The 27,239-nt window shown below is 41.6% G+C and overlaps 2 protein-coding genes across 4 annotated transcripts in view; one reads left to right on the forward strand and one right to left on the reverse strand.

The window, feature by feature from the left end:
• The window catches only part of LOC123512858 (nuclear factor related to kappa-B-binding protein-like), a 39,428-nt gene extending 36,330 nt beyond the window's left edge, over positions 1–3,098 (forward strand). Inside the window, exons 23-27 of the mRNA XM_045269512.1 lie at positions 192–458; positions 1,074–1,244; positions 1,719–1,941; positions 2,301–2,430; positions 2,619–3,098. Of these exons, the coding sequence (XP_045125447.1) occupies positions 192–458; positions 1,074–1,244; positions 1,719–1,941; positions 2,301–2,422 (783 nt within the window). The 3' untranslated portion in view covers positions 2,423–2,430; positions 2,619–3,098. The remainder of the gene's footprint in view (positions 1–191; positions 459–1,073; positions 1,245–1,718; positions 1,942–2,300; positions 2,431–2,618) is intronic.
• A 2,736-nt stretch (positions 3,099–5,834) lies between these two features.
• Positions 5,835–27,239, reverse strand: part of LOC123512855 (tubulin-specific chaperone cofactor E-like protein) — a 26,455-nt gene continuing 5,050 nt past the window's right edge. For all 3 annotated transcript variants that reach the window (XM_045269505.1, XM_045269506.1, XM_045269504.1), the window contains exons 2-8: positions 19,867–20,113; positions 15,900–16,081; positions 13,180–13,300; positions 12,120–12,341; positions 10,898–11,052; positions 9,293–9,461; positions 5,835–8,778 (exon numbers count right to left, since the gene is read on the reverse strand). In XM_045269505.1, the coding sequence (XP_045125440.1) occupies positions 8,611–8,778; positions 9,293–9,461; positions 10,898–11,052; positions 12,120–12,341; positions 13,180–13,300; positions 15,900–16,081; positions 19,867–20,109 (1,260 nt within the window). In that variant the 5' untranslated portion in view covers positions 20,110–20,113 and the 3' untranslated portion in view covers positions 5,835–8,610. The remainder of the gene's footprint in view (positions 8,779–9,292; positions 9,462–10,897; positions 11,053–12,119; positions 12,342–13,179; positions 13,301–15,899; positions 16,082–19,866; positions 20,114–27,239) is intronic.

The following is a 27,239-nucleotide window of genomic DNA, read 5'->3' on the forward strand; positions in this document are numbered from 1 at the left end:
AATCCGATGCCTGTTTCCATTTATGTGCATCTCATGTCTCGCCCTTCTTCTGCTGCTGCTCCTCCTCCTCCTCCTCCTCCTCCTCCTCCTCCTCTCCTCCTCCTCCTCTCCTCTCCTCTCCTCTCCTCTCCTCTCCTCTCCTCTCCTCCTCCTCCTCCTCGTTTCTCATCACTTCACATCTTTTCTGTCAGGGTGGCAAGCTGGATGGGTCTAGCAGCAAGGCACAAGTGGTACAGACCATTCAGACCCTCCAGCCAGCCAGTCACGTGGTGCAGAGTGGACCAGGGGGCGTCACCACCACCACCGCCACCACCTCAACCACTGCTGCTGTCACTACCTCCACCACCTCCACCACCAACACCAGCACCCATGTCATCACCAGCCCTGTAGCCTCCACCACCACCACGTCCCAGGCCAGGTTCTTCTCAGTGGGCCAGCAACCAAAGACTATCGTTCAGGTGATTGGCAAGCTTCTCTCCTCTTGTATGTTTGAATGGTGATGTTGGAAAGGGATGTCCTGGTTCCGTCGTGCTTGCCTCCCTCTCTGCTGTTATCCATATTAGCTGTAATGTTGTGAATGGTTCTTTTCTTCACTGCACTCACTCGTTTAGAAGGCTCCATCTGTCACCCACCTGCCTCCTATGTGGAAAGGTTTTGATTTTTTATATCTTTTTCTTTAGGTTTGTCTTTTCAGCTTTGTGTGTATGTGTGGGGGGGCGGTTGTAGATGTGTTTACATGGATACGGTTTATGTGATATGAAGAGAACTTTTAACCTGGTATAAGAAATGTATGAAAAAAGAAGTGTTAATCTGTAGATAAAAAAAAAAAAAATAAATAATAAAATTGTAATGGCTGAGACTGCATACTTTTAAGGAGAAATTTGATAAAAAATATAGAGATGGGACACCATGAGTTTACTCCTCTCCTGTAAACACACACATGCGTGTGCACACACACACACACACACACACACACACACACACACACACACACACACACACACACACACACACACACACACACACAAAAAAAAAAAAAAAATATCTTGTACAAGTCAGCCTGCCTCTCCCAGGGCCTGAATGTTGCCGGCAAGCCGTCCGTGCTGTCGGGCGGCATCCGTCTTGTGCAGCCAGCGGTGAGTGGAGGTGGAGGCTCCACCACCACGGGGAATCTCATCACCATTGGTGGCAAGCAGGTCCTGCTCACCTCCAAGCCGTTTGCCCAACAGGGACAGGTGCAGCAGGTGGGTTGTCCATCAGACAGGAACAAGTTTGATGTGTCTTGCTGTTATTGATGATCTGTCTCATTCATTTTTGTTGGTTTTGTCCACATTTAATTTTTGTTTGATATTACTAGGGAGAAAATAAAGGAAGCTAAAGAAAGCCCTCCAGCTTGCATGTGGCAGTCCTTGCATGAAATACACTGACTTATTTCCAGCTATCATCTCCATCCTTCAATTTGTCTAGTCTTCCTTTAAAACTCCCCATTGATTCAGGACTGACAACCTGATCACTGATTCTGTTCCATTCGCCTGCCACTCTGTCTCAAAACCAGTTTCCTCCTTTCTCTTTTTAATTAACTTTTTAAAGTTTGAAAACCTTATTTTTATTTTGTCCTAATTACTAATCCTGAAAATTTTGTTTAGGTTTTGTTTCTTACATCTGCAATGCTACTTAAAGACTTCTAAGAATATTTATTTCTTTTCTTGTTGGTTTAGGTGATGCTGACCAGTGGGAACCTGAAGGGTGGTCTACAGGCCTCCCAGGGGTCATCAGCGGGGGCTGGACCGGGGGCGGTGGTGGTGGCCAGTGGGGCAGGTGGCCAGCAGATAGTGCTGCCTGCCTCAGCACTGCAAGGCTCACAACTCAATCTGAAGGGTCTGCAGGCATTCCATACCCTGAAGGTGATCCCTGCCTCGCAGGTCACACAGCAGCAGAGAGGTGCGTCCCAATCATACACCACACCACACCACACCACACCATACCATACCACGGCCTCATCATGAAACAAATTGAGTTGTAGGATGAATGTTCAGGAGTGTACAAAATGCAAGTCCTGAAGTAGTTGTTGGTCAACCTGTATTTGGATTCATAGAGGCAGGAAATAAAGCAAATTGGGCATGAAGATAAATTTCCATGTTCCTATTTTTGTCTGATGCATTCTCAGTTATCTAAGCAAAGAACTGTTAGCTGTGATTTATTTTATCTTCCTTGTTTGCCTCCATATTTGTGAGGAATAGTCTTGTGTTGTGTGGGTGTGCAGGATTGTATTATTAACCTTATCATCCAATGTGGTGCAGGCAAGCCAGTGCTGGCGAGGATAGTGTCTCCAGCCTCGGTCCGCAGCGCTGTTCCCACCACCACCACCACCTCACTGCCACCCAGCACAGCCCCCTCAGGACATGACCCTAATAAGTCATAACTCATCAGGTATGCACACACACACACACACACACACACACACACACACACACACACACACACACACACACACACACACACACACACACACACACACAGGCCTAAGGAATGCAAATTATAGGTGGATTTAATTTTTGCATTGATTATACTACATGAGTTTTTTTGCGTAAGAAAAGTCTTTGTCTTTTTCTTCACAGCAAGCGTGTAGAGGAAGGCAAGAGGAGTTCACTATCATCACTATCACTGCTACCGCCGCCACCACCACCGCCACCATCACTTCTTCCATAACACAGCATAATGTTTAAAGTGTATAATTTTTTCCCATGTAAGTCATAAGTTTATGTGATTTCTACTTTATGTGTGTGTATTGTGATACAGACTCGTTTGTAGGAGTGTGCTCTCAGTGTAAGTGTTCCCTGGTCAAACTTTGCAGGTCATCCATCACCAATAGTGCGACTAAATGACTGGCTCACGTTTCAAACTGGATGGCTGGCCGGTGTGTATTGGTGTACTGGTAGGGAACAGGTGCCTTGGGGGTCAGGAGGTTGGGAACTCATCTGTTAATATGATTTACTATTCACAGTGTGTGTGTGTGTGTGTGTGTGTGTGTGTGTGTGTGTGTGTGTGTGTGTGTGTGGGTTCACTTTACAGTGGTCTCATTACAATTCGGAGAAGAGGAATCAAAAACTTTTCAAAATGCAGTTCATTGTATTTCACTGGAGTTGTCTTGTTTCCACTCTGAAGTGACAACTTCCCTTTAGCAGTTTTAAAACAAAAGATCCAAAGACTTGGTAGTGAAATGTAACCATCGATGAATATTGCTCAAAAGTGCAGTACCTGTAATCACAGTGGTGCTGTCTGAGTTATCCAAACTCACCAAGACACTTGTATATAGTTGTGTAGTGCGTGGAGCTGTTGGGTGACACAGGCTGACCTGTACAATGTGGCTCTTGCCTTTCCTTGCAGTGGTCAAGGGTGAGAGGGAACAGTGTGATGTGGATAGGTGGTCAGTACAGTGGGTGTGGCAGACTATGGCAGATACATGTGTTGCTGCCTGTGCTTCCTGTGAGTGATGCCTTGGTAGAGAGGCAGTCAGCATGCTGAAGCTCAAAGCTCATCAGTAGCCTGGGATGCCACTCTCCCAGTGTTGCCACATGTCTGTGTGTGCAGGAAGCAAAGTTGTTGTTTTTTTTTATGTGTAGCACAGGCTTGTATAGGAGCCAGTTGGTCCTTCGTCAGTCAGCTCCACATCCCACTCGTCTTGCTTGAGGTGACTATTGGAAGCTGTCAGTTTAACTGGCATGTTTTTTCTAGCATTCTTGTGCTTGTCAAGTGGAACAACCACTGATCTACTGGTGGCACATTACACTGCTACTGTTTCAGTACTTGACAAAGCTTTTAATCAGATTATCCAGTACCTGAATGTATATAAAATATTAAGTGCTTAGTCATAAATTAGGAAGATGGAGTAGTAGTTGCAGTATCAGTGCAGGTTGAGAATCCTTCAGTCAGAATACTCAGGACCAGATGTATTCCAGATATCTGAGGCTTCTCTGGACATGGGGATGCAGGTGTTCTGTGACTAGCTTTAATAACAGTGAGGCAGAGGAGATGGAAGGGAGACAAAACTCTCACTGTTAACTTGCTACCCAAATGCTGTACACCAGACTGGATTGCAAGGATTGAAGATTGGTGATATATTTAGATTTATCATAATATTTTATCTGTGGGAGTGTCTGCTGAGAAGCTGGCCTTGGCTAAAGACTTCAGCCTCAGCCTTTTCCTTTCTGAATAATTCCTCCTTGCTTGTTCAAGACCTTGGCCATTGCTAAGAACTCACACACCTGTATTCCTTCACCATCTTCCACATATCCAGCAGTCTTTCTTTGTGTACCTTTTTCTTTTACACTCCTTACTCTTCATCCTCTTAGAATGTTTGTTTTCATCCATTCACCACCCCATGATACACACTGCTTGCTTTGTCACTCATGCCACACCTCACTCACTGATGTCAGTCTTTGTGGGCCTCTTGGATACCTCACTTCCTCACCACACACCCTTGGTTGGTGTCTTGTTTCATGTGTAGGTCTCTGATCCACACACTATCATTGGCAGGAGAATGTTATCCCTTAAAACTCTTCCTTTCATCCCTAGACACTTTTCTCCCTTTCAAGAGTTGCAAGTGATCCTGACACCTTTTTAATAGTCCTCTCTTGCTGTCCATCTCACCAGGGTTGTCCAGCACTGCTCCCGGGTACTTCAATTTGTTCACTTTCTCCATTCTCTCTCCTCATGGAACAACTTCACTATAATGTTTTTTATATTATTGTACTACATCTGTTTTGTTGCTTTGGTGTGAAATTTAAAAGGTTTTAAGATATTTGGATATTCAATAAAATGCTAATTATGAAGATATGATAGAGTGATGTGAGTGTGTGGGAAGATACATTATGTGTCTTAGGAGAAAGTGGACAGAATTATGGAGTGGTTGAATGGGTAAGAATGTGAACAAGTGAGTGAGATGTATATGACTAAAACTAAAAAAAATTAAATGACACCAGGTTAAAAGGATAAACAGAACAGAATAGGAAGAGATAATTGGCAAAGTTTTGACCACTTACTGGAAAGGTTAAGATTTAGATTAGTCCCTTGGTCACTTCTTCAGCAGAGGCAATGAGGCATGAGAGAGATAGATTGGAGATTGGTAGGTAGGAGCGTTAACCTTAATGAGACCACTGTAGAGGGAGACCAACACTTGATTGCTTCTATCCACACTGAGTCTCTTCTTGGTAGTGGTTGTTCTTCACCTCTCAGTCTGTGCTGACCACACTAAACTCTCTTGAAATCATCATTGGGTTATTTATTGCTTGATTGTTGAAATTGAGTATTTTCTGTGATATTCTACAGATGCATTTTGTGTATGTTAGAGGTGGTGGGACACTTGATGCATTACCATGTAGTGCAGTGCTTGTCCCAAGGTTTATGTACATACAAATTATTTTATTGTCATTTAGTGTTTTACTTGTGGCTGTTCAGTCATGGTGAACGTGTCACAGTATTCAGATTGTTATATGTACATGGCTGTGTAAGTAAATCATGGTTCTTCCCTCTTATTTTTATAGGTTCATCAAACTGTCATAGTCATAATTATTAATTTTTTCATCTTCCATACAACAGTTCAAGTCCTTGCTTTAAGCACTGTACAGAATGTCCACTCAGAATATTGTATACAAATATATGTAGTGCATATTACTTACCAGAGATCTTTCATTTACAATGTTAATACTTACACTAGCACAGCACAGGTATGTGGTGGTGGGTGAGCAGCACACACCCTCTTGGCCAGGTGGAGGTACATACTGTGGCACACAACCCTTCAGGCATTTACCTTTCACAAGGATGGAATACAGGTGTGTTAAGTACTGTTTTATTTAGCCAAGTTTTGAGTATGAACAGGGACAAGCTTCATACACAGTCAACTTAGTCTGTAGATGAAAAACATTGCATTTTTAATCCAACCCACACACACTTTGTTACTTGTCTACATTATGAAGTAGTACACTATCAAGGCTCATCACAAGACAGGCCGTGAAGGAAATGGTAACGACACTTCCAGTCAAGTCACAAGGGAGAGCTTGAAGTATTGGGCACTCTGGTGTACACTTAGCATTGTACTCACAACCAATGAGTCTAAAAAAATATTTCCATTCCAAAACTTTTAAGGAAATTAGTAAATCTTGGCCACACTGCAGGCAAGTCTGTCACAATGGTACTGGAACAGTAAACATGACTGTGGTGGTAGTGCAAAAATTGCTATTTATTTTCTTGTACTGTCACTGCACGGGAAATGCACAAAAACAAACCTGCAAATACTGGCAAAGTTTTGTTATTGTGGAGAACAGACACCACTGGGATGGCAGGAAGAAGAGCCAACATTGTCTTCACAAGTTGTGCCAATTGTTGAACACAAATCATTATGTTGGCACATCAACAGTTAGTAAGATCCCTTTCTTGTCATTACTAGGTAAGTTGTCAACAACTGATAATGACTCATTTACCATTGTTATACTAATTAACCACCAGTGTGTAATAAAATATATTATATATTTTTATTTTTAAATGTCTGTCTGTCTGTAGCTGTGCCAAGCACGAAGCACGGCATTTGATGCTGGACTTGGACTAATGTTTTTTGGTGCTTTCTGAATGCTGCCACATTCACTGTCACCGGTTTACAACCAGTAAGTTACCATCTTGTGTACCTTAACCAGGAACAAGGAGTCACCTGCAATCCCTCTAGGAGTACACCATCTCACTATTCCTAATGCTATTTACAAACAATGTACAAGATAATTTTGATGAAGTGCTGAAGTAGTTTAAATAGAATATAAAAGTAATAAGGAACACTGGCCCCATGTTACATGTGAAACAAGACAACCTACAAAAAAATCAAATAAAATACAAAATATGTACAAAACATAAACAGATTAGCAGTTCAAACACAACATTCACTCCTGACATCACATGTTGATTGGCACTGTAGGGGCAGCAGCATGAATAACTCAGGGCTACTAAATGTCTTCTGGTGCAATGGACAAACTCTGCTTAACAACAAAACTCTTATTGGCCACCAGCTAAAAAACAAAAACAAAGAACAAAATGTGCTAAGGATAAAAATTCCAAAATGGGTTGAGGCAGAGGCAGCGAAGGGTATAGCTAACAGTGTCATAAGCAAGCCGCCACCGACAGACGTTTGAAAGCCACAGACTCCATGAGAGACACTGTGGGTATTGCAGTACATATTATACTCTTCTTATATTTAATTTTAAATGCAAAGTAGAGATCACCCATAACCTGTAGTGTGAAAGACAAACTCCAAGCAGTATTTTGCTGCAATGAGGAAACAGGAAGTCAGCTATATGCATACTGCAGCTAAAAACCACACTGCTTTACAACAGTGTCTTATCTTCTATTATTTACATATATCAGGTAATAGTAATTCACTGCAATATAGATATATACTTATACATATGTAGAAATGTAGGTATTTGGGTTAGGTAAGACTTTGCTATGATAGATGTGCTATAAAGTTAGGTACATCATTAGAGCTTACGGTATTCACTGTGTTCAGGAGATCTCATTTTGGTCTTCTCTGGGCCTTCTTTATTACACTTTAATATCATTATTCACAAATCAAGCAGACAATGCAATCTGTCAAATAAGGACTTGGGTACATTCTGAGGAAAATAAAAAAATAAATTAATAAAAGAAAAAAAAAATTTAGGTATGTAATCACAAAATGCCCAGAAAGATATCTGCTGAGCCTTGAAGGTTGAGCAGCAACACAAACCAGCTTAAAGCATCAGATTCAGTCACAAGCTGTCCACACAAAGATGAAATGGATGACATGACAAGTGTAATCCCCAAAATACCCGGGTGGGAGATTACTGAAAGAGGCGCCAAGAGTAACCAAGGTGGACAAGGTGTGTGACCTCCATTATGATGATGAGCTGTTACTGTCATGGTGAGAGAGAGAGAGAGAGAGAGAGAGAGAGAGAGAGAGAGAGACTGGAGGTCATCAATACAGCCTTGTGACAAAAGGAGGAACCAAATTGGAAAGTTCACATGCTTGCTCTTCACAAGCACAGCTTCCACTGAGTTATCACAATATAGTAATGCCTTTGACAATCCTGGCCCACCAAAGGTTCCATAATACTTAGAATGGGATGTTCTGTATAGTGACTGAGGACACGAGGTAACTCACTGATGCTTACGTAATAACTGTCACTCCTCTTCACCAATCCGCTCTCCAAAAGACACGATGACTGGGCACCGCGTGTAGGCACGTGACGGCCTGACTCTGCTCCACCATGGGGGAACAAACAGCTGCCTCTAAATACAACACACACACACACACACACACACACACACACACACACACACACACACACACACACACACCTGAGACTTGCAAGAAGCATCTTCCTCATCAACAAAACTCCTGCACCTCCAGAATTAGCACACTGAGGCAAGACTTCACAGATATGGCTACACTGCACAATGCTACAAGGTCCTGCAATTTGTTAACCCTTTGTTAAAAGCAGCAAGTTAACTACAAGTCTGCATTATGCTAATCATGAGGTCATCAAGCCTTCCCGTCGCTGCGTGCCGAGGGCCGCCCTCCGTCAGCCGCTACACCTTTGGAACTTTGGGCTCCACGATGAACTCGTCCCCCGAGTGGACGTTGATGGTGTACAGCTGCTTGGTGTTGATCTTGAGTTCCTCAGGGGCATATGCCACACAGGTCTCCCCGCCCTTGTCCAGGTAGAAGAGCCGCATCTTGCTGGCAGGCAGGCCAACCTGAAGGTGTAATGTCAGCTTATCATTCTGTGCTAAAGTGTCTGTCACTTGGTTTGAAGTGACTACACTGAGGCTAGGAGAAAAAGGGTGTATGTGATGGATGGTGTTACAGGAGCAGACAGACAAAGGACACAGTTCTCCGCTCCAAAGGACTCTCAGCAAATGAAGGATGGTCCAGCCTCACGGGGGACAAATGCACTCGACATTACAGTGAGTTATTACAAAAATTATTTTTGTTTATTTTATCATATTGCTTTATTTTTGTGTTTATTTTATTCGTGTAACATGTGTTTTATTACTTAGGGTTAGGCAATGACTATTTAATTACAATATTTCATGGTTCAGTGGTTCATGGTTTCTAAAGATCTTGGAACACATCCCCATTTTTATTTTATCCAATCTTAAGTTTGCTAAGCAATCGTTTGCTGTTCAACTACATTTTCAGGAACACAACCCAATGGTATGTGAGGGAGTACCTGCACACTGTTCCCTCACAGGTCAGTCAGTTTCCCACCTGAGGCTCCAGTTCCTTCTTGAGATCCACAACTCTGGTGTACACGCTGATAATCCTCTCCAGTGCTATCTCACCACACCGGATGGTCACCTGCACCTCCGTCTGTGGCCTCAGCGACACCTCCACCAGTGGCTGCAGCTCCCCGTGTTGGCGCACCAGCTCATCGTACCTGACAGACACCACACCAGTCCATGACAACTCTGAACCTTTTTTTTTTTTTTTTTTTTATGGTAGGCCTATAGTACCTGTAGGCACACTTGAAGAGTATTTTAGGAAGCGCTGTATGTTCAGTTTCCGCCCATTAGTGGCGCAGGCAATTTTACTTATAGTGGTACCTATATTAGAGCCCATATCACCACCGAAGCTCATCTTGGGTGTAACCACCTAGAACTGCTTTGCTGTCTTGTCTCTCACACTGTGTAGTTAGTATAGAATAGTCAACCAAGCAGCCTAGTAAGGAGCCCCAGGGTCTGTTGTTGCTTGGTCTTTCCTTTGTATTCCTTTGTAACTTTGGTATCATGGTGACATGTTGGTAACTTTAAACCACTCAACAAATGGAGAAGTGTTTTAAGGCTGTACGTGGTGGGATTCAAACTTACGCGTGGACGTCTGCCCAATCCCACATTCACCTTCTCCACTGCGCCACCACCTGTGGCTAACTTTCATGTAGATTGTGCCACACAGACACCACAACAATCCACAATCCTTTACACCTACTGGTAAATGTGTATGGATAAACTTTATGAAGCACCAACTTGTAATGCCTGACAGACACCACAGCAAGCAATAACAACACAACTCTTTAAATCTATACTCAGTTCCAAACAGTGATAAATACAAGTCTCTCCATTGTAGGGACATCTCTTCTAAGCTCAACTGGACCTATGGCTTTGTGGTGCAGGGTGTGACTCCTCACGTTGAGTTCTGGCTTCACCTGCCCTCACCCTCTGTACAACACCCGCCATATGTCTCCCTCAGGAATTGAAACAGATTTATTCCCTCAAGAAGTAAAACATTAAGAGTTTCCCTTGCTCAATCTCTCTAAATATATGAGAGAGAGAGAGAGAGAGAGAGAGAGAGAGAGAGAGAGAGAGAGAGAGAGAGAGAGAGAGAGAGAGAGAGAGGAAAGGGGGTTGTCAGGTAAAACTAACCTCTCAGGGTACTCAAGCTTCTCTGTGTAGGTGTGTATTAAGGTGAATTTAGTGCAAAAGTCAGTATTTAGTGACTTACCATCAAGAAACCCTGAAAGCTCCACCCACAGACAAGACACTGGAGGAACCTATATGCCTTAACACTCTGAATGGAGCATAACAATGTGCATAGGTAGCACTGAGATAAACTAATAATATACAAAGAATGCCTTACAGAAGAATGCTCCATCCATGAACCTGCAAAACAATGAGAGAAGCTACACTGACACAAGGAGAAGAGAAGCTACACCAACACAACTCAAGGAGAGAAGACAGGAGAAGAGAGGAGAAGAGAAGCTGCACCAACACTAAAGGAGAGGAGAGGAGAAGCTGCCCCAACACTAAAAGAGAGAAGAGAAGGTGTACCAACATTATTCAAGGAGAGGAGAAGAGAAGGTGCACCAACACAACTCACCTCTTTGGCCGCATATCAGAGTTCAAGTAGTACCTGATGAAGGCACGCTCGGCATTTTCCCGCTCCTCAGGGCTGATCATGGCCCCTCCATTCAGTCTCTGCACCCTCCACAGCCGAGCGATGGTCAGCTGCCTTCGCTCCTCGTCCTTGTAGTTCTGACACAAAAAAGCAGAATTACTTAGTTTTTTTTCTCTTTTAATAATTCCTGTAACTAGCAAATGTAAAGATGCTTTGAGTTGCCAAGTTTGTTCAGCTGAGTTGGGGAGGATAAGGATGCTAAGTGAAAGGGTGTTAGCAAGTTCTTGTGTTATCATTTTTTGTATCTCTAGCAAGTGTAAAGATGCTTAAGTTACCAGGTTTGTGAAGCTGAGTTATGGAAAATAAAGGTGTAAGGGAAAGGGTGTTACTTTTTCTGTAGTCATTTTTGTAGCTCTAGCAAAAGTAAAGATGCTGCAAGTTACCAAGTTTATGAAGCTGAGTTAGGGAGAATAAGGATGTAAGGTTTGTTTGTTCAGCCATGCAAAGGAAAACAAGAATGCTATATAAAATGAGTAAGTAAGTTTTTTCTTTTCTTTTTATCACGTGTAAAAAATGCTTCAAGTTACCAAGTTTGTTCAGCTGTGTTAGAGAAAATATGGATGCTACGTGAAAGGCTGAGTTACACTAGTAAGTTTTTCTCTTCTTTTTATCATTTGTGTGACTCTAGCAAGTGTAAAAACTAAAAATGCTTCGAGTTACCAAATTTTTTCAGCCAAATTAGGGAAAATATGGATGTTAAGTGAAAGGCTAAGTGAGTTAGTTTTTCTCTTCATTTTATCATTTTTGTGACTAGCAAGTGTTAAAATGCTTGAAGTTACCAAATCTGTTCAGCCAAAGTATGGAGAATACGGATGCTAAGTGAAATATTGAGTGAGTTAGTTTTTCTCTCCTTTTCATCATTCTTGTGATTTTTGCAAGAGTTATCAAGTTTGTGAAGCCGTGTTAGGGAGAATAAGGATGATAAATGAAGCGATGTGTTGGAAAGTTTGTATTTTCTCCCAATCTTCTCATCTCCTTTGTAATTCCAGCAAATACAGTACAAAAATTCTCAAAGTTACCAAGTTTATCCAGCCATATAAGGAAAAACAATGAGGCAATGAAAGGACAAGGCAGTAAGTTTGTATTTCCTCTTAGTCCATCATCCTTGTAATTGTAGCAAGTGTAAAAAAGAACCATGTCTTACCTCATAAAGTGGACACTGTTGTAACCTGAGCTCAGACAGTTTGGGGAAGAGATTGACCAAATCCACAGAGTCCCAGGAGCAGATCTTGGTGCTATTGAGGGAGAGGTACTTGAGGCGAGGGAAGAACTCATGGTAACGGTCGCCTTCCTTGAGCTGGCTGAGGGGACACTCGGCCAAGATCAGCACCTCCAGGTAGGGAAACATCTGGCCTAAGGTTTCAATCTGAGGGCAAAGTGTTAAATACTTGTCAATACTTTCACTGTTGTCTGATAAATGGTTCTGTCATTACAAGCCACTCTAGAAATGGATAGACAAATAGACAATTCACTGGCCAAATTAAAAAGTTAATGCAATAAATGATTCAAATAGTGCAAAGAAAATAGTACTCTACACTTTGTTGGGCATAAAACACTTCCAGTATATACACATACAATCCCAATACCAGATAAAAAACAAGTATTATAACACAGGAAAACTATAAATGCAATTAATAACATCAAAAATAAATATACAAATAAAACTTTTTTTTTGGTCTGCATCCACTTTTGAACATTACATTGTATACAAAATGACTCACTTGCTCTTCTTTCAACTTGTTCATCATTCATGGTACACATACACACTCTTCATGAATTCATAGTGCTTCTAATTCTGTGTTTTGTCACATACTGGAGTGAAACTCAATATAACTATTTGTCTAACTAATAAAGGAAAACTGAGGATGAAATTTACTTATACTGCAGAAAATGGACTAAAATGAAGGAGGATGGATTAACAAAAGGACTGGGAAGAAAATTGTGAAAGGAATGAACACATGCATTACTGAGCTGGCCGGAGGAGACCTACAGGGAACATCAACCTTGCATGTATCAAGAAATGAACAGAGAAGGAAGACATACCACTGAATAAGCGAAGTAAACAGAACCAAACAGTAAGTAATGGCCAAGAAAAGGTAGCTACGAGAGAGAGAGAGAGAGAGAGAGAGAGAGAGAGAGAGAGAGAGAGAGAGAGAGAGAGAGAGAGAGAGAGAGAGAGAGAGAGCAAGCCACACCCCACACACCTCAGTCCAATCTGAGCTTGGGTTGTTGTTGAAGTGGATGCGAGACACAGAGCTGTATCTCTTGGTTTTGGGTCTCTCCACTTTGGAATATTCATTTTTACAAAGGTGCAGCTCCTCCACCCTGAAAGACACACGTTTCAATGAATTACATGCATACACACACATAACAAGGCTACACACACACACACACACACACACACACACACACACACACACACACACACACACACACACACACACTAATTTATTGAGTTTCTATTCTAGAATAGTTGATAGAGTACAAGAGAGAGAGGGATGGGTTGACTGCATCTATTTGGATTTAAAAAAGGTGTTTGACAAAGTGCCACACGCAAGATTACTGTGGAAGTTAGAGGAGAAGGGTGGCTTAAAAGGAAGCACATTGAGATGGATAGAAAATTATTTGAGGGGGAGAGAAATAAGGACGGTAGTTAAAGATATGAAGTCCAAGTGGAGAGCAGTAGAAAGCGGAGTGCCACAGGGGTCAGTATTGGCACCAGTACTTTTCCTCATTTATATTAACGACATGCCAGAAGGAGTGAACAGCTACATAAATTTGTTTGCGGATGATACGAAACTGTGCAGAGTTATAAAGCAAAAGGAGGATTGTGAAATACTGCAAGAAGACCTAAATAAGATCTGGGAATGGAGTAAGAAGTGGGAAATGGAATTCAATGTGAACAAAAGCCATGTCATGGAAATGGGAAAGAGTGAAAGACGACCTGTGGGAATCTATAAGATGGGAGATGGAGTAGAACTGGAGAAAGTCAAAAGGAAAAGGACTTAGGAGTGACGATGGAAGAAAACAATCAACCAGTAAGCCATATTGATAGAATTTTTAGAGAAACATATAATTTGCTGAGGAATATTGGAGTAGCATTTCACTACATGGACAAAGAAATGATGAAGAAATTGATAAATACTATAATAAGACCCAGATTGGAATATGCAGGAGTAGTGTGGACCCCTCATAAAAGAAACACATAAGGAAATTGGAGGCTACAAAAATGGCTACAAGAATGGTCCCAGAACTTGAAGGGATGACATATGAGGAGAGACTAAAGGCTATGGATCTACCAACCTTGGAACAAAGAAGGAGAGAGGAGACCTGATACAAGTCTATAAATTGATCAACGGAATGGACCAAGTGGATAATGAGAAACTGATCCTGAGAGAAGAATATGACATCCGAAGCACAAGATCGCATAGTAAAAAGCTGAGAAAGGGAAGATGTCTGAGAGATATTAAAAAATATAGTTTACCGCAGAGATGTATTGAGACGTGGAACAGTTTAGATGAAGAAGTAGTGTCTGCAACGAGTGTGCACACTTTTAAAGTAAGATTGGATAAGTGTAGATATGGAGACGGGGCCACACGAACATAAAGCCCAGGCCCTACAACTAGGTAAAATACTAGGTAAATACACACACACACACACTCATTTATTCACACACAAGAGGAGACATGATAACTATGTATAAATTGGTGAACAAGATTGACATACTGGACAGAGAGTTGATAAAGGTGACCACAAGTAATCATCTCCGAGGATATGGAAAAAAGCTAATAAAAGACATCTGTCTAAATGACGTGAGAAAATACAGTTTCCCACATCGTAGCATTGATAAGTGGAATAAACTGAGCAGTGATGTCGTTGACGCAGTGTGTGTCAATCAGATGAAAGAGAGATATGACAGGAATGGACAAGGAGACAGGTCACAGAGAGCTTAGCTCGGGCCCTGTAATACACAAATAGGTAAATACACACACTTACACTTACACACACACACTTACACTCACTCACTTATTCACACACACACACACACACCTTCTCAGTCACTTGGGCCCTGATGGAGAGAAGAGAAAGTAGTCCTCATCTTTCATTTTTTCATTTATTATTATTTTTTAATGTAACAAACAACTGAAGGGGAAAAAAAATAATAATAAGGAAGAAGGTCCACTTGACTGCCAAACAGAATAGTCAAATAACGGAAGATTGATGAGAATGAATTGCAGCTTTCCTCTTTTTTATGTAAGAGGGTAAAACTGGCCAAGGGAAACAAACACTATCAAACAAAGAGGCCCTCTGTACTTGGACTGTTCAAGACTTCATATAATTTCAATAAAGCCAAACACTGAGTAAAACAAAGCAAAATGAGTTAATTATACTATGAGAATATAGATGCTCCTTATTAGTGCAATGTTATACCTACAATATCCATAATGTTGATACCTCACTAACACCAAGAAGATTAATAAAGGACAAAGCCAATACATAAGTTGGATCAGCAAACAGAAAAGAGAATTAAGTGGTGAGAGAGAGAGAGAGAGAGAGAGAGAGAGAGAGAGAGAGAGAGAGAGAGAGAGAGAGAGAGAGAGATTGATTCTGAAATAGTGGTGTATGAATGGAATGGACTCAGTAATCAAGTTGTCAGTGGTGAGTCATTAGGGAGCATAAAGATTACCTACATTTATGGCGAGAGATGGCAGGTGGGGGTAAGCCAGTGTGCTTCATATAGTGCACTTTATAGAGAGATGGCTGGTGGAAGTAGGCAGGTGTGCTTCATATAGAGACTGCTACATGAAGGCGTGATGACTTCCTGAACCAACCTTTACATCATTATGCTCTTTTGAATTGCCATTATGAGAACAGTCTTTTATTTATTTCTCTATTTTTTTCTGTCAGCATGAAGGGGACTCACCGAGGGGCGTTCTCCAGCAAGATGTGTACGTCCTTCCAAGGCAGCCGTGTGCCGTTGAGCACCAGGCGGGTGAGGTTTGTGAGGCTCACCACGTCAGCTGGGTCAGTGATGGGCGACTCAAAGCAGTTGTAGCTCAAGTTGAGGAAACCAAGGCCAGGCAGGTGACGCAGGATCTTGAACACCTGCAAACACCATCACTGTCACTGTTACTGGTGTGTGTGTGTGTGTGTGTGTGTGTGTGTGTGTGTGTGTGTGTGTGTGTGTGTGTGTGTGTATTTACTTAGTTGTAGTTTTACAGGGCCTGGGCTTTACGCTCGTGTGGCCCCGTGTATTTATTTACCTAGTTGTGTGTATGTGTGTGTGTATTTATTTACCTAGTTGTAGTTTTACAGGGCCTGGGCTTTATGCTCGTGTGGTCCCGTCTCCATATTTACACTTATCCAATTTTTCTTTAAAACTATGTACACTCTTTGCTGATACCACTTCCTCACTCAAACTGTTCCAAGTCTCAACACATCTTTGCGGGAAACAAAATTTTTTAACATCTCTCAGACATCGTCCCTTCCTTAGTTTCTTACTATGCGATCTTGTGCTTCTAAAGTCATATTCTTCTCTCAGGATCAGTTTCTCATTATCCACTTCACCCATTCTGTTAATCAATTTATAAACTTGTGAGTGTGTGTGTGTGTGTGTGTGTGTGTGTGTGTGTGTGTGTGTGTGTGTGTGTTTACCTAGTTGCCTACTTGTATTCACCTAGTTGTATATTACAGGGTTTGAGTGTGGCTAATAGTGACCTATCTCCATATCTACATTTATTCAGTTTTTCCTTAAATTTGTGCACACTTTCTGCTGCTACAATCTCTTCACTCAATCCGTTCCAGATGTCCACCGTCCTATGTGGAAAACTGAGCTTCTAAATGTTCCTCAGACTTTGTGTGTGTGTGTGTGTGTGTGTGTTCACTGTTTGATCTGCTGCAGTCTCTGACGAGACAGCCAGACGTTACCCTACGGAGCGAGCTCAGAGCTCATTATTTCCGATCTTGGGATAGGTCTGAGACTAGGCACACACCACACACCGGGACAACAAGGTCACAACTCCTCGATTTACATCCCGTACCTACTCACTGCTAGGTGAACAGGGGCTACACGTGAAAGGAGACACACCCAAATATCTCCACCCGGCTGGGGAATCGAACCCCGGTCATCTGGCTTGTGAAGCCAGCGCTCTAACCACTGAGCTACCGGGCCGTGTGTGTGTGTGTGTGTGTGTGTGTGTGTGTGTGTGTGTGTGTGTGTGTGTGTGTGTGTGTGTGTGTGTGTGTGTGTGTGTGTGTGTTGTACAGGAAAAGAGCTCTACTTGTATTGTCCTGCCTCCATATTTATTATAAATACCCAGTTTAGCTTGAAGTTCATGAATACTCTTTGTTTGAGCCAGTGTTTCAAATTGGGGACTGTATTTCTTAAGATCTCTTCCACACACTGTCTCTTTCATGTCATGTTGTGTCCTCTTGTGTCTCTACAGTCTCACACTAACACTAACAGGTCTTCTTTGTCAATCTGGTTCATCTCCTTAACTCCTTCAATACCATATTCATTCTGCTTACTATTTGGCAATTTTATACAGATTCAGAAACTTATGTGAGGTATTAAAATAGTGAAGACTGGCCATTAATCTTCTGACCTTAATAGACAGTTCATTATGTAAATAAATTCATCTAATCACACCCAAAACTCATGATAGAAAAGCATCCCAGTACTGAAGGGGTTAAAATGGCTGTATAAAGCAATCCTGTCGCCTTTCTCCTCTCTGCTGTAATGTTGGAAGTTCTAATTCATTTAACAGATCTAACGGTCATTGATAATCTGTTTCCTCAATGATGTCAACCTCCTTGGTAAACACGAGGTCTGACCATGATGCCTCCTCATTCCCTTTAAATCTGGTGTTTTCCCTGATCCACTGTGTCATAGTCTTAGTCATTACTAGGTTTACCGGTATATTTCCCTGCAATTCTTCTTTGTCTATCTGTCGGTCTGTCTGTCTGCTCTCTCTCTCTCTCTCTCTCTCCATGGTCCATTCTTCCCAGCAGATTTCTTTGTAGTTAAAGTCTCCAATACATCATTACTCTCTCAATATTTTTCTTCAGACAGTTGCCATTATCTCTTAACACTATTTTGTAGTCATCCTGATTCCATACATTGGCTTTTGGTGGTACATGTAATACTGCAAAGTCTCTCTTTCCTTATCCTTCCCTTTTTGTCTTGATTTAACTACTACTTCAGCCAAACCTTCTCTTGTCTCTGTATCTTCCTCTCATCCCTATTCTGTCCAACTCTCTAATACAAGAGTTAACCAGTACGCTCAATCATTCATCCCTTTCACTGGTAAACTCTGGAATTCCCTCCCTGCATCTGTATTTCCGAATTCCTACAACTTGTCTTCTTTTAAGAGGGAGGTATCAAGGCATTTGCTCCCCTAATTCTGGCTGACGGTTTTGGCACTTTTTGTACTCTTTGGAGAGCCAGCGCTCAAGTGGGCTTTTTTCTAACTTTCTTTTTTTTGCCCTTGGCTGGCCCTCTTCCCTACGTAAAAAAAAAAAAAAAAAAAAAAAAAAAAAAAAAAAAAAAAAAAAAAAAAAAAAAAAATCTTCCACTTTTCAAGAGGGAGGTTTCAAGACATTTATCCTTAAATTCTCAATGATTCTATTAACATCTCTTTTAGGGTTAGCACTTCAGTGGGCCTTTTCCTTTATTACCTTTTTTTTTATTTTATCTATTTTTTTTTTATTTTCTATTTATTTATTTTTTATTATTATTATTTTTTTTTTAGCCTTGGCCGGTGCCTCTGCTACATAGTCTGAGGAAGGCTGGTGATGAACAATCAATGGTTACTTGTCTAGGGGTCTTTGTTCTTCCACGTCAGTTTGTGAACATTTCATTGAGTTTTCAAGGTTGCTATGAGGATACAATCACATGTGCCAGTTTTCACTAATTTAAGGAAACTGAAGGAGTACACAAATAAATGTGGTGTAGGGACATACATACACTTATTTCAATAGTTATAGATTCAAGATGTGTGACAGAAACTAGAAAAAGAAGCAGCTTTACAATATAACATTAAATCACTGATCTTCATGTCATGAGATGCAAAGGGAATGAAAACATTACTGAACTGCATACAGATTGAAATGACACAAGTGGCCGTCATGGCATGGGGTGTGTTACTGAACTAGTGAACATGACGGTTGTACCTAGAGAGATGGTCCCCAGGTCTGCATTAAGCCCCTCACAAGGAGGTGCACAAACTGAGCCACCTATCATCATTTGATCACACTGAAAAGACGAAGTAGTAATATATTTTGTTTCTCATTATTTCATCACTTATATTCACATTTGTCTCATGGCCACAGCCATGGAACTGAAAATTATCAAAATGTAGAGAAGAAAAAGCTTTTCACTTCATTTCATCGACAAATGTCCTCGTTTTGTCGCCTTTTTGCGTGCACCGTCAGTAGTAGGCCTACCTCTCCAGTACTCCCTTAACCACTGTCACACCTGCTGCTGAAGAGCAGGATGCCTGTGTTCATGTTCAACAAGCCATGAGACAGCGAGGGACCTGACACACAAGCTACTGGTGGCTGTGGCAGTGGGAGTGAAGGCAAACCATCTGCCATCAGTTCGTCAAGTCTGACTCATAAATACACAGCCTGGCTTTCTAAATTATCATGATAGCAACAGATCTAAAGCACATTACTGACTCATGTACAAACACAATGCATGAATTCCAGGAGAGAACAAAGGAGGATAACTGACTCTAACTTCTAATTAGGAAACAAATTAATAGAGACAAGGGCGGAGGCATGGAAAGTATAACAATAAATTCAACCCAGTCTTCAACTCAACACATGGATAAAGTAAATACATCTTGACATGTCCTCCTCCAGTTCACAACAGTAATGGACTCCCTCACCTCCTTCCATTCCTTCAGTTTGTTCCTGGACAGGTCGAGCTCCCTCACGCCCTCACACTTGCGCTCCACCTCCTCCTCATCGCCGGCCTTCTCAATGTCACACTCGGACAGGATGAGGACGGAGGGGAGTCGCTGGCGTCCATTGCGCTTGAGTGTGAGCGCCACACACGCCACCTCCGTCACCTGCGCGTTGGGGCACTCGTCCCCGTACTTCATGTCCACCGCCTCGGGAAGGCTCGGCATCTTGCTGCAAGAGACGGCTGTGAGACGTGAGCAGGCAGCCCCACCAGCCAACACTTCCCTCTGTAAGTGTTGTCTCTCTACTTTATAGCTATGCAGTAATAAATGCCTAACTAACAACTAAATGCTATGTAAGTGTTACCTCTACTCTGGTTTTACATCTACCTATACAGTAAATGATGCCTAACTACTAAAACCTACATAAATGTTGCCTCTGCTCTACTTTTATATCTGTGCAGTAATTTATGCTTACTTAACAACTAAAACCTTTGTAATTGTTATCTTTGCTCTGGTTTTACATCCATACAGTAATTAAAACCCACTGCCAACTATGTACAACCTATCCAAGTGTTACCTTGTTCTACTTGTACTTCCAAGCAGTAATTGATGCCTGCTTGTACAAGGCCATAAACTGGAACCAATATGAGTGTTATCTCTATTCTGCTTTGACATCTATACAATAATTGATGCCTACTTGTTACAGGCCATCCAGTGAAACCAATGCACAATTTTTTCCTTTTCCGTAATTATCCACACACAAACCCACACCCACACTCACCCACACACAATGTGAATATGACATTTGAACAATAAGATCACATAGTAAAAAGCTGAGGAAGGGAAGATGTCTGAGAGATGTTAAAAAATATAGTTTCCCGCAAAGATGTGTTGAGACGTGGAACAGTTTGAGTGAAGAAGTGGTGTCAGCAACGAGTGTGCATAGTCTTAAAGAAAAATTGGATAAGTGTAGATATGGAGACGGGGCCACACGAGTGTAAAGCCCAGGCCCTGTAAAACTACAACTAGGTAAAACTAGGTAAATACACACACACACACACACACACACACACACACACACACACACACACACACACACACACAGCCAAGTTTCTATCAGTGTTGGTGGAGGATCTTGATGCTACTCAGTGAAAGCCAGAAAAGAAAAAATAATGTTGACAGTGCTTGTCCTTGTTTTGTCTCTGCCACCACCTTTGTGTTGTGGGTGGTTGTGCAGTGATACAGGGGATGGATGGCTTCTTAACCCCTTCCTTGAGCTTTGGGTATGTTTAGACAATTTTATTTACTTTGGGAAGTGTTTATGGAGGTCAGAAGATTAATGGCCAGCGTCTTCACTATTTTAATCACCACATAAGTTTCTGAAGCTGTTTAAAAACATCAAGTTGTAAGCAGAATGAATATGAAAATGTGTCCCAGGAAGTGTTTCCATATTCATTCTGGTTACTATTTCATTACTATTTGGCAATCTTATACAGCTTCAGAAACATAAGTTGGGAGTAGAACAGTAAAGACTATGGCCATTAATCTTTTGACCTCCATAGACCCTTCCTAATGTAAATAAAATTGTCTAATCATACCCAATAATCAAGGTAAAAACATGTCCCAGCACTGAAGGGGTCAACACTGACTCGCTGCCTGTCTCACCATTTCCTCCTTCCTGTGATGTGAACTCTCTCAAGGCACTTTCAACATGCTATCCTGCAATTTTGGATAATCCTTTTTGATCTTTCTTTTGGGATTAACATTTCAGCAGGCCATTATTCTTTTAACTTATATTGCTCTTACCCAGTGTCTCTCTTACTTACTGAGAGAGAGAGAGAGAGAGAGAGAGAGAGAGAGAGAGAGAGAGAGAGAGAGAGAGAGAGAGAGAGAGAGAGAGAAGGGGGGAGTAGTCTGGTGAGGTTAGCAAGAGAGGTTTGAAGACACAGTGACTGCCTCCGTCCTGCACCAGTGTGAGGGAGGGAAAGTTAAGTAGGAGTCTGGATATCACTCTGTAATTTCCATAATTTGTGAGTAAACTTTCATGCTTTCAACAGCTTTCACTCTCCATAGGAAGCATTTTGTGCTCAGAAATCAGCCAGAGCAATGCCATTCACTGTTCTGCTTCCTGTGTAGCCTGCTGGGTGATGCCTCTCTGTCACACCAACCAATGGGAATGTGAGGGCAGTTTTTACAGCACCAGCATTGATGAGCCTGGCAACACTGCAAGGCTGTCTTTGGCCACCCTCAAATGTTCCTGTGAGATCTAACTCCAGGACAATCCCCACAGAATATTTAACCATTTATTTTTTATGTAAGAGAGCAAAACTGGTCAGGGCAACAAAAAGTTAACAAAAAAGGCCCACTTAGTTGTCAGTCCCTGTGCAGGTCTATGTGAGAAAGGCATTAAATATATTGCAAATGTCACTGCAATACACAGTAATTCACAGCACTAGACAATGTATCAAGTCTTTAGAACCACCTGCAACAAGGAAAAAAAAAAAAAAAAAAAAAAAAAAAACTAGAAATGGAAAAGATAACACAATATTTAATAGTAGAAATTTGGAGGTGGGGTAAAAGAAGACAAAACATTCCACAGTGGTTAGTGAAGGCAATGCATGGAACCTCTACAAATGCAAAGATGGAAAGAAAACTAAAAAAAAAAAAAAAAAAAAAAAAACTGAAAATAAATAGCTAAATAAATAGATAAATAAATAAATTGATTGAGGAATTTGTAGGCAGTTTGGAGGAGGCTGAGGAAGAGGAAATGTCCCTGAATGGGTAGTGACTGAGGGAAAAATATGACATAGTGAATAGTGAAGGTGAGTGACATGAGGTGATGTGTCTGTGCTACAAATATGAGAGAAAGTCACCAGTGCAGGAATGATGTGTGTGGGAAAGCTCTCTCTCTCTCTCTCTCTCTCTCTCTCTCTCTCTCTCTCTCTCTCTCTCCAATTATCAAAGATTTTTTTCAAGTTTGGTTTAAAGAATGACACTCAAATGGGCCTTATTTATTATTATTATTATTATTATTATTACTATTATTTATCATTTTACTTTTTGTTGCCCTTTAGTTAGTTTCCCTCTTACTTACATAAATAAATAAATAAATAAAATAATAAAAAATTCCCCAATCTTTATTAGTATTGGTTTAACTAGCAAGGGAAAAAAAGAAAAAGGGGAAAATAAAGAACACTCAACTACCAAAAGGGGAAAAAAAGGGATTACAGTGAGGGGAAGAAAAAAATAATTAGACTTACAGAGAGGAGAGAAAGGGGGAAAAAAGCAATGTTCAACTAGGAGAGGGGAAAAAAAGAGAATAAAGAAGATCCAACTACCAAAAGGGGAAAAAGAGAAGGTTTACAGTGAGGGGAAGAAAAAAAAAAAACTTAGAGAGGACAGAAAGAGGAAAAAAAAGCAAGGTTCCACTAGGAGGGAGTAGGCAGTAGTCACCTGCCGCCCGGTGGAATACTCCAGGAGAGGTACTTACGGGGATGTAGGCAGTGCTGCAGACTGAGTGATTCCCCGTGTCCTCTCTTCCCGGTTCCCTTTGTGGTCTCATTTATACAATTGAGCAGCTGCAGCCTGCCCTCTAAAGACAACTTCTACTACTTCCTACACTACACTACAACACCTTACACTTCTACACTCTCTTCAAATCAAAATTTAATAATGGCTTCACCACGCCCTGCCTCGGAGTCCCCTCTGGGAGGGACCATAAATGTCCCCAGGTCGGACTGCCCTCTGCTGTCGACCTTGGGTGTCTTGACACTTCATCTAATACTTTCACTATCAATTTCTGCAACATTCGTGGCCTTCGTTCTAATTTTCAATCTGTGGAACACCACCTCTCCTCTACTAAACCTCATCTTCTCTTCCTAACTGAAACACAGTTGTCTGTGACTACTGACAGCAGCCCTTTTCTGTTCCCTCCTACTTGCTCTATCCTCATTTTCAATCCAAAGCTGGATGTTGCGCATACGTGCGTAACGACACCACTTGCTCTCGTGCCCACAATCTTGAATCTTCAGAATTTTCTACCATCTGGCTAAGACTTCAATGTCACTCTCTAACTAAATTCATCTGTGCTGTATACCTCTCACCTAATTCCTCTGACTATGTAAAATTCTTTGACTATTTGACTTCCAAGGTGGAGCACATCTTATCTCACTTTCCTTTTGCTGAGATCTCCATTTTAGGGATTTCAATGTTCACCACCAGCTTTGGCTTTCATCTTCTTTCACTGACCAACCTGGTGAACAAACCTTCAACTTTGCTATCCTTCATGACCTAGAGCAGCTAGTGAAGTTCCCTACCCGTATTCCTGACCGCCTTGGAGACACGCCCAACATTCTTGATCTTTTCCTAACCTCCAACCCTTCTGCTTACTCTGTTAAACTTTCCTCTCCGTTGGGCTCCTCCGACCACAATCTAATTTCCGTTACCAGTTCTATCACTCCAGTGCAGCCTCAGGACCCGCCTAAGCGGAGGTGCTTCTGGCATTTTAACTCTGCTAAGTGGGAGGAACTAAGGCAGTACTATTCTGATTTCCTTGGGATGATTATTGTTTTCATGTCAGAGATCCTTCTCTTTGTGCCGAGCGCATAACAGAGGTGATTATCTCTGGCATGGAGCTATACATTCCTCATACTTTCTCTAACCCTAAAGCTAAAAAGCCTTGGTTTAACTCTGCTTGTTCTCGTGCTGTCAATGATAGAGAGGCGGCTCACAAACGGTTCCGTAGCCATCCAACTGCTGAAACTCATGCCCTATATATTTCTGCCCGTAATCATGCCAAATCTATTCTCCAACTTACTAAAACTCTTTCATCAATAGAAAATGTCAAAGTCTTTCCAATTCTAACTCCTCTCGAGATTTCTGGCATCTAGCCAATAATATCTCTAACAACTTTACTTCTTCGTCTTTCCCTCCTTTACTTCATCCAGATGGCTCTACAGCTGTCTCTTCTTTTCTAAAGCTGAACTCTTCGCTCAAACCTTTGCTACCAACTCAACTTTGGATGATTCTGGGCATATTCCTCCTACTCCTCCACCCTCTGACTACTTCATCCCTAAAATTAAAATTCTTTATAAAGACGTTTTCCTGGCCCTCTCTGGCCTTGATTCTCGGAAGGCTTACGGTCCGGATGGAGTCCCTCCTGTTGTTCTCAAAAACTGTGCTTCCGAACTCGCTCACTGCCTGGTCAAACTCTTTCATCTGTGTCTCTCTACTTCTATTTATCCTTCTTGCTGGAAGTTTGCTCACATTCAACCTGTCCCTAAAAAAGGTGACCACTCCAATCCTTCTAACTACCGCCCTATAGCTTTGATTTCCTGCCTTTCTAAAGCCTTTGAGTCTATCCTTAATAGGAAGATAATGAGGCATCTATCAGCTCACAACCTTCTCTCTGATTGCCAGTATGGTTTCCGTAAAGGCAGATCTACTGGTGATCTTCTTACTTTCCTAACTGAATCTTGGTCATCCTCTTTTAGGGACTTCGGTGAAACCTTTGCTGTCGGCCTTGACATATCGAAAGCCTTCGATAGAGTCTGGCACAAATCTTTAATTTCTAAACTACCCTCCTACGGATTCTATCCTTCTCTCTGTACCTTCATCTCCAGTTTCCTTTCCGATCGTTCTATTGCTGCTGTAGTAGACGGTCACTGTTCTTCCCTAAAACTATCAACAGTGGTGTTCCACAGGGTTCTGTCCTATCACCCACTCTCTTTCTATTATTCATCAATGATCTCCTAAATCTGACTCAATGCCCTATCCACTCCTATGCTGATGATACCACCCTGCATTATTCAACAGCGTTCAACAGACGCCCAACCCAACAACAATTAAATGACTCAAGGCGAGATGCTATAGGACGCCTAACTTCTGATCTTTCACTTGTTTCTGATTGGGGCAGAGAAAACCTGGTTTTGTTCAATGCCTCAAAAACTCAATTTCTACAACTATCTACTCGACATAACCTTCCAGACAACTATCCTCTCTTCTTCAATAACACTCAACTTCCCTCTCCTCTACATTAAACACACTCGGTCTATCCTTCACTAAAAATCTAAACTGGAAATTTCACATCTCTACTCTTGCTAAATCAGCTTCCAAGAAGTTAGGTGTCCTATGGCGTCTTCGTCCATTTTCTCTCCCTCCCAGCTGCTTGCTCTGTACAAGGGCCTTATCCGCCCGTGTATGGAGTATGGCTCTCATGTCTGGGGGATCCACACACAGCTTTACTAAACAAGGTGGAATCTAAAGCTTTTCGTCTTATCAACTCTTCTCCTCTAACTGACTGTCTTGATTCTTTAAGTCACCGCCGCAATGTTGCATCTTTATCTGTCTTCTACCGCTGTTTTCATGCTGTCTGCTCTTCTGAACTTGCTAACTGCATGCCTTCCCCCCTCCTGCGGCCTCGCTGCACAAGACTCTCTACTTCTTCTCATCCCTATTCTGTCCATCTTCCTAATGCAAGAGTTAACCAGTATCTTCACTCCTTCATTCCCTACACTGGTAAACTCTGGAACTCTCTACCTGTGTCTGTATTTCCACCTGCCTATGACTTAAACTCTTTCAAAAGAGGAGTGTCAAGACACCTCTTACGTTAACTGGACCCTCCTTTTAGATTTTTCTGTTTTTTCTCTTTCTACTTTTCTTTTAACAGGGCCTGGCAACCAGCGGGATTTTTTTTTTTTCCAACACTGTGTTTGCCCTTGGCCAGTGCCCTTGTAATGTAAAAAAAAAAAAAAAAAAAAAAAAAAAAAAAGAGGGGAAAAAAGGGAAAATAAAGACGATCCAACTATTAGGGAGGGGAAAAAAGGGGAAGGCTCAACTAGGAAAGGAAAAATGGGTGAAAAAAATATTCAGTAACAAAAGGGGAAAAAAGAGGGAAAAAAGGGGAAAAAGAAAGGATAACTATCAGAGAGGGGAAAAAAGAACACTCAACTATCAGAGAGGGGAAAAAGAAAAAAATAGGAAGTTCCAACTAGCAGAGGGGAAAAAAAGAACACTGAACTATCAGAGAGGGGAAAATAAGGAAAAACAAAGGAAAGTTTACGTAGCAGAGGGGAAAAAGAACATTCGACTGTCAGAGAGGGGAAAGAGGGAAAAAGGAAGGTCCAACCAGCAGAGAGGGGAAAAAAGAACACTCAACTATCAGAGAGGGGAAAAAAGGAAGGTTCACCTAGCAGAGGGGAAAATGAACATTCGACTGTCAGAGAGGGAAAAAGGGAAAAAGGTCCAACCAGGAAAGGAAAAAGGGAAAAACATTGAACTATTAGAGAGGGGAAAAGGAAAAAAAAAGGAAGGTTGATCTAGCAGAGAGGGAAAAAAACATTCAACTAATAAAGGTA

The sequence above is a fragment of the Portunus trituberculatus genome, chromosome 34 (genome assembly GCF_017591435.1).
Source record: "Portunus trituberculatus isolate SZX2019 chromosome 34, ASM1759143v1, whole genome shotgun sequence".
Classification (NCBI taxonomy): Eukaryota; Metazoa; Arthropoda; class Malacostraca; order Decapoda; family Portunidae; genus Portunus; species Portunus trituberculatus.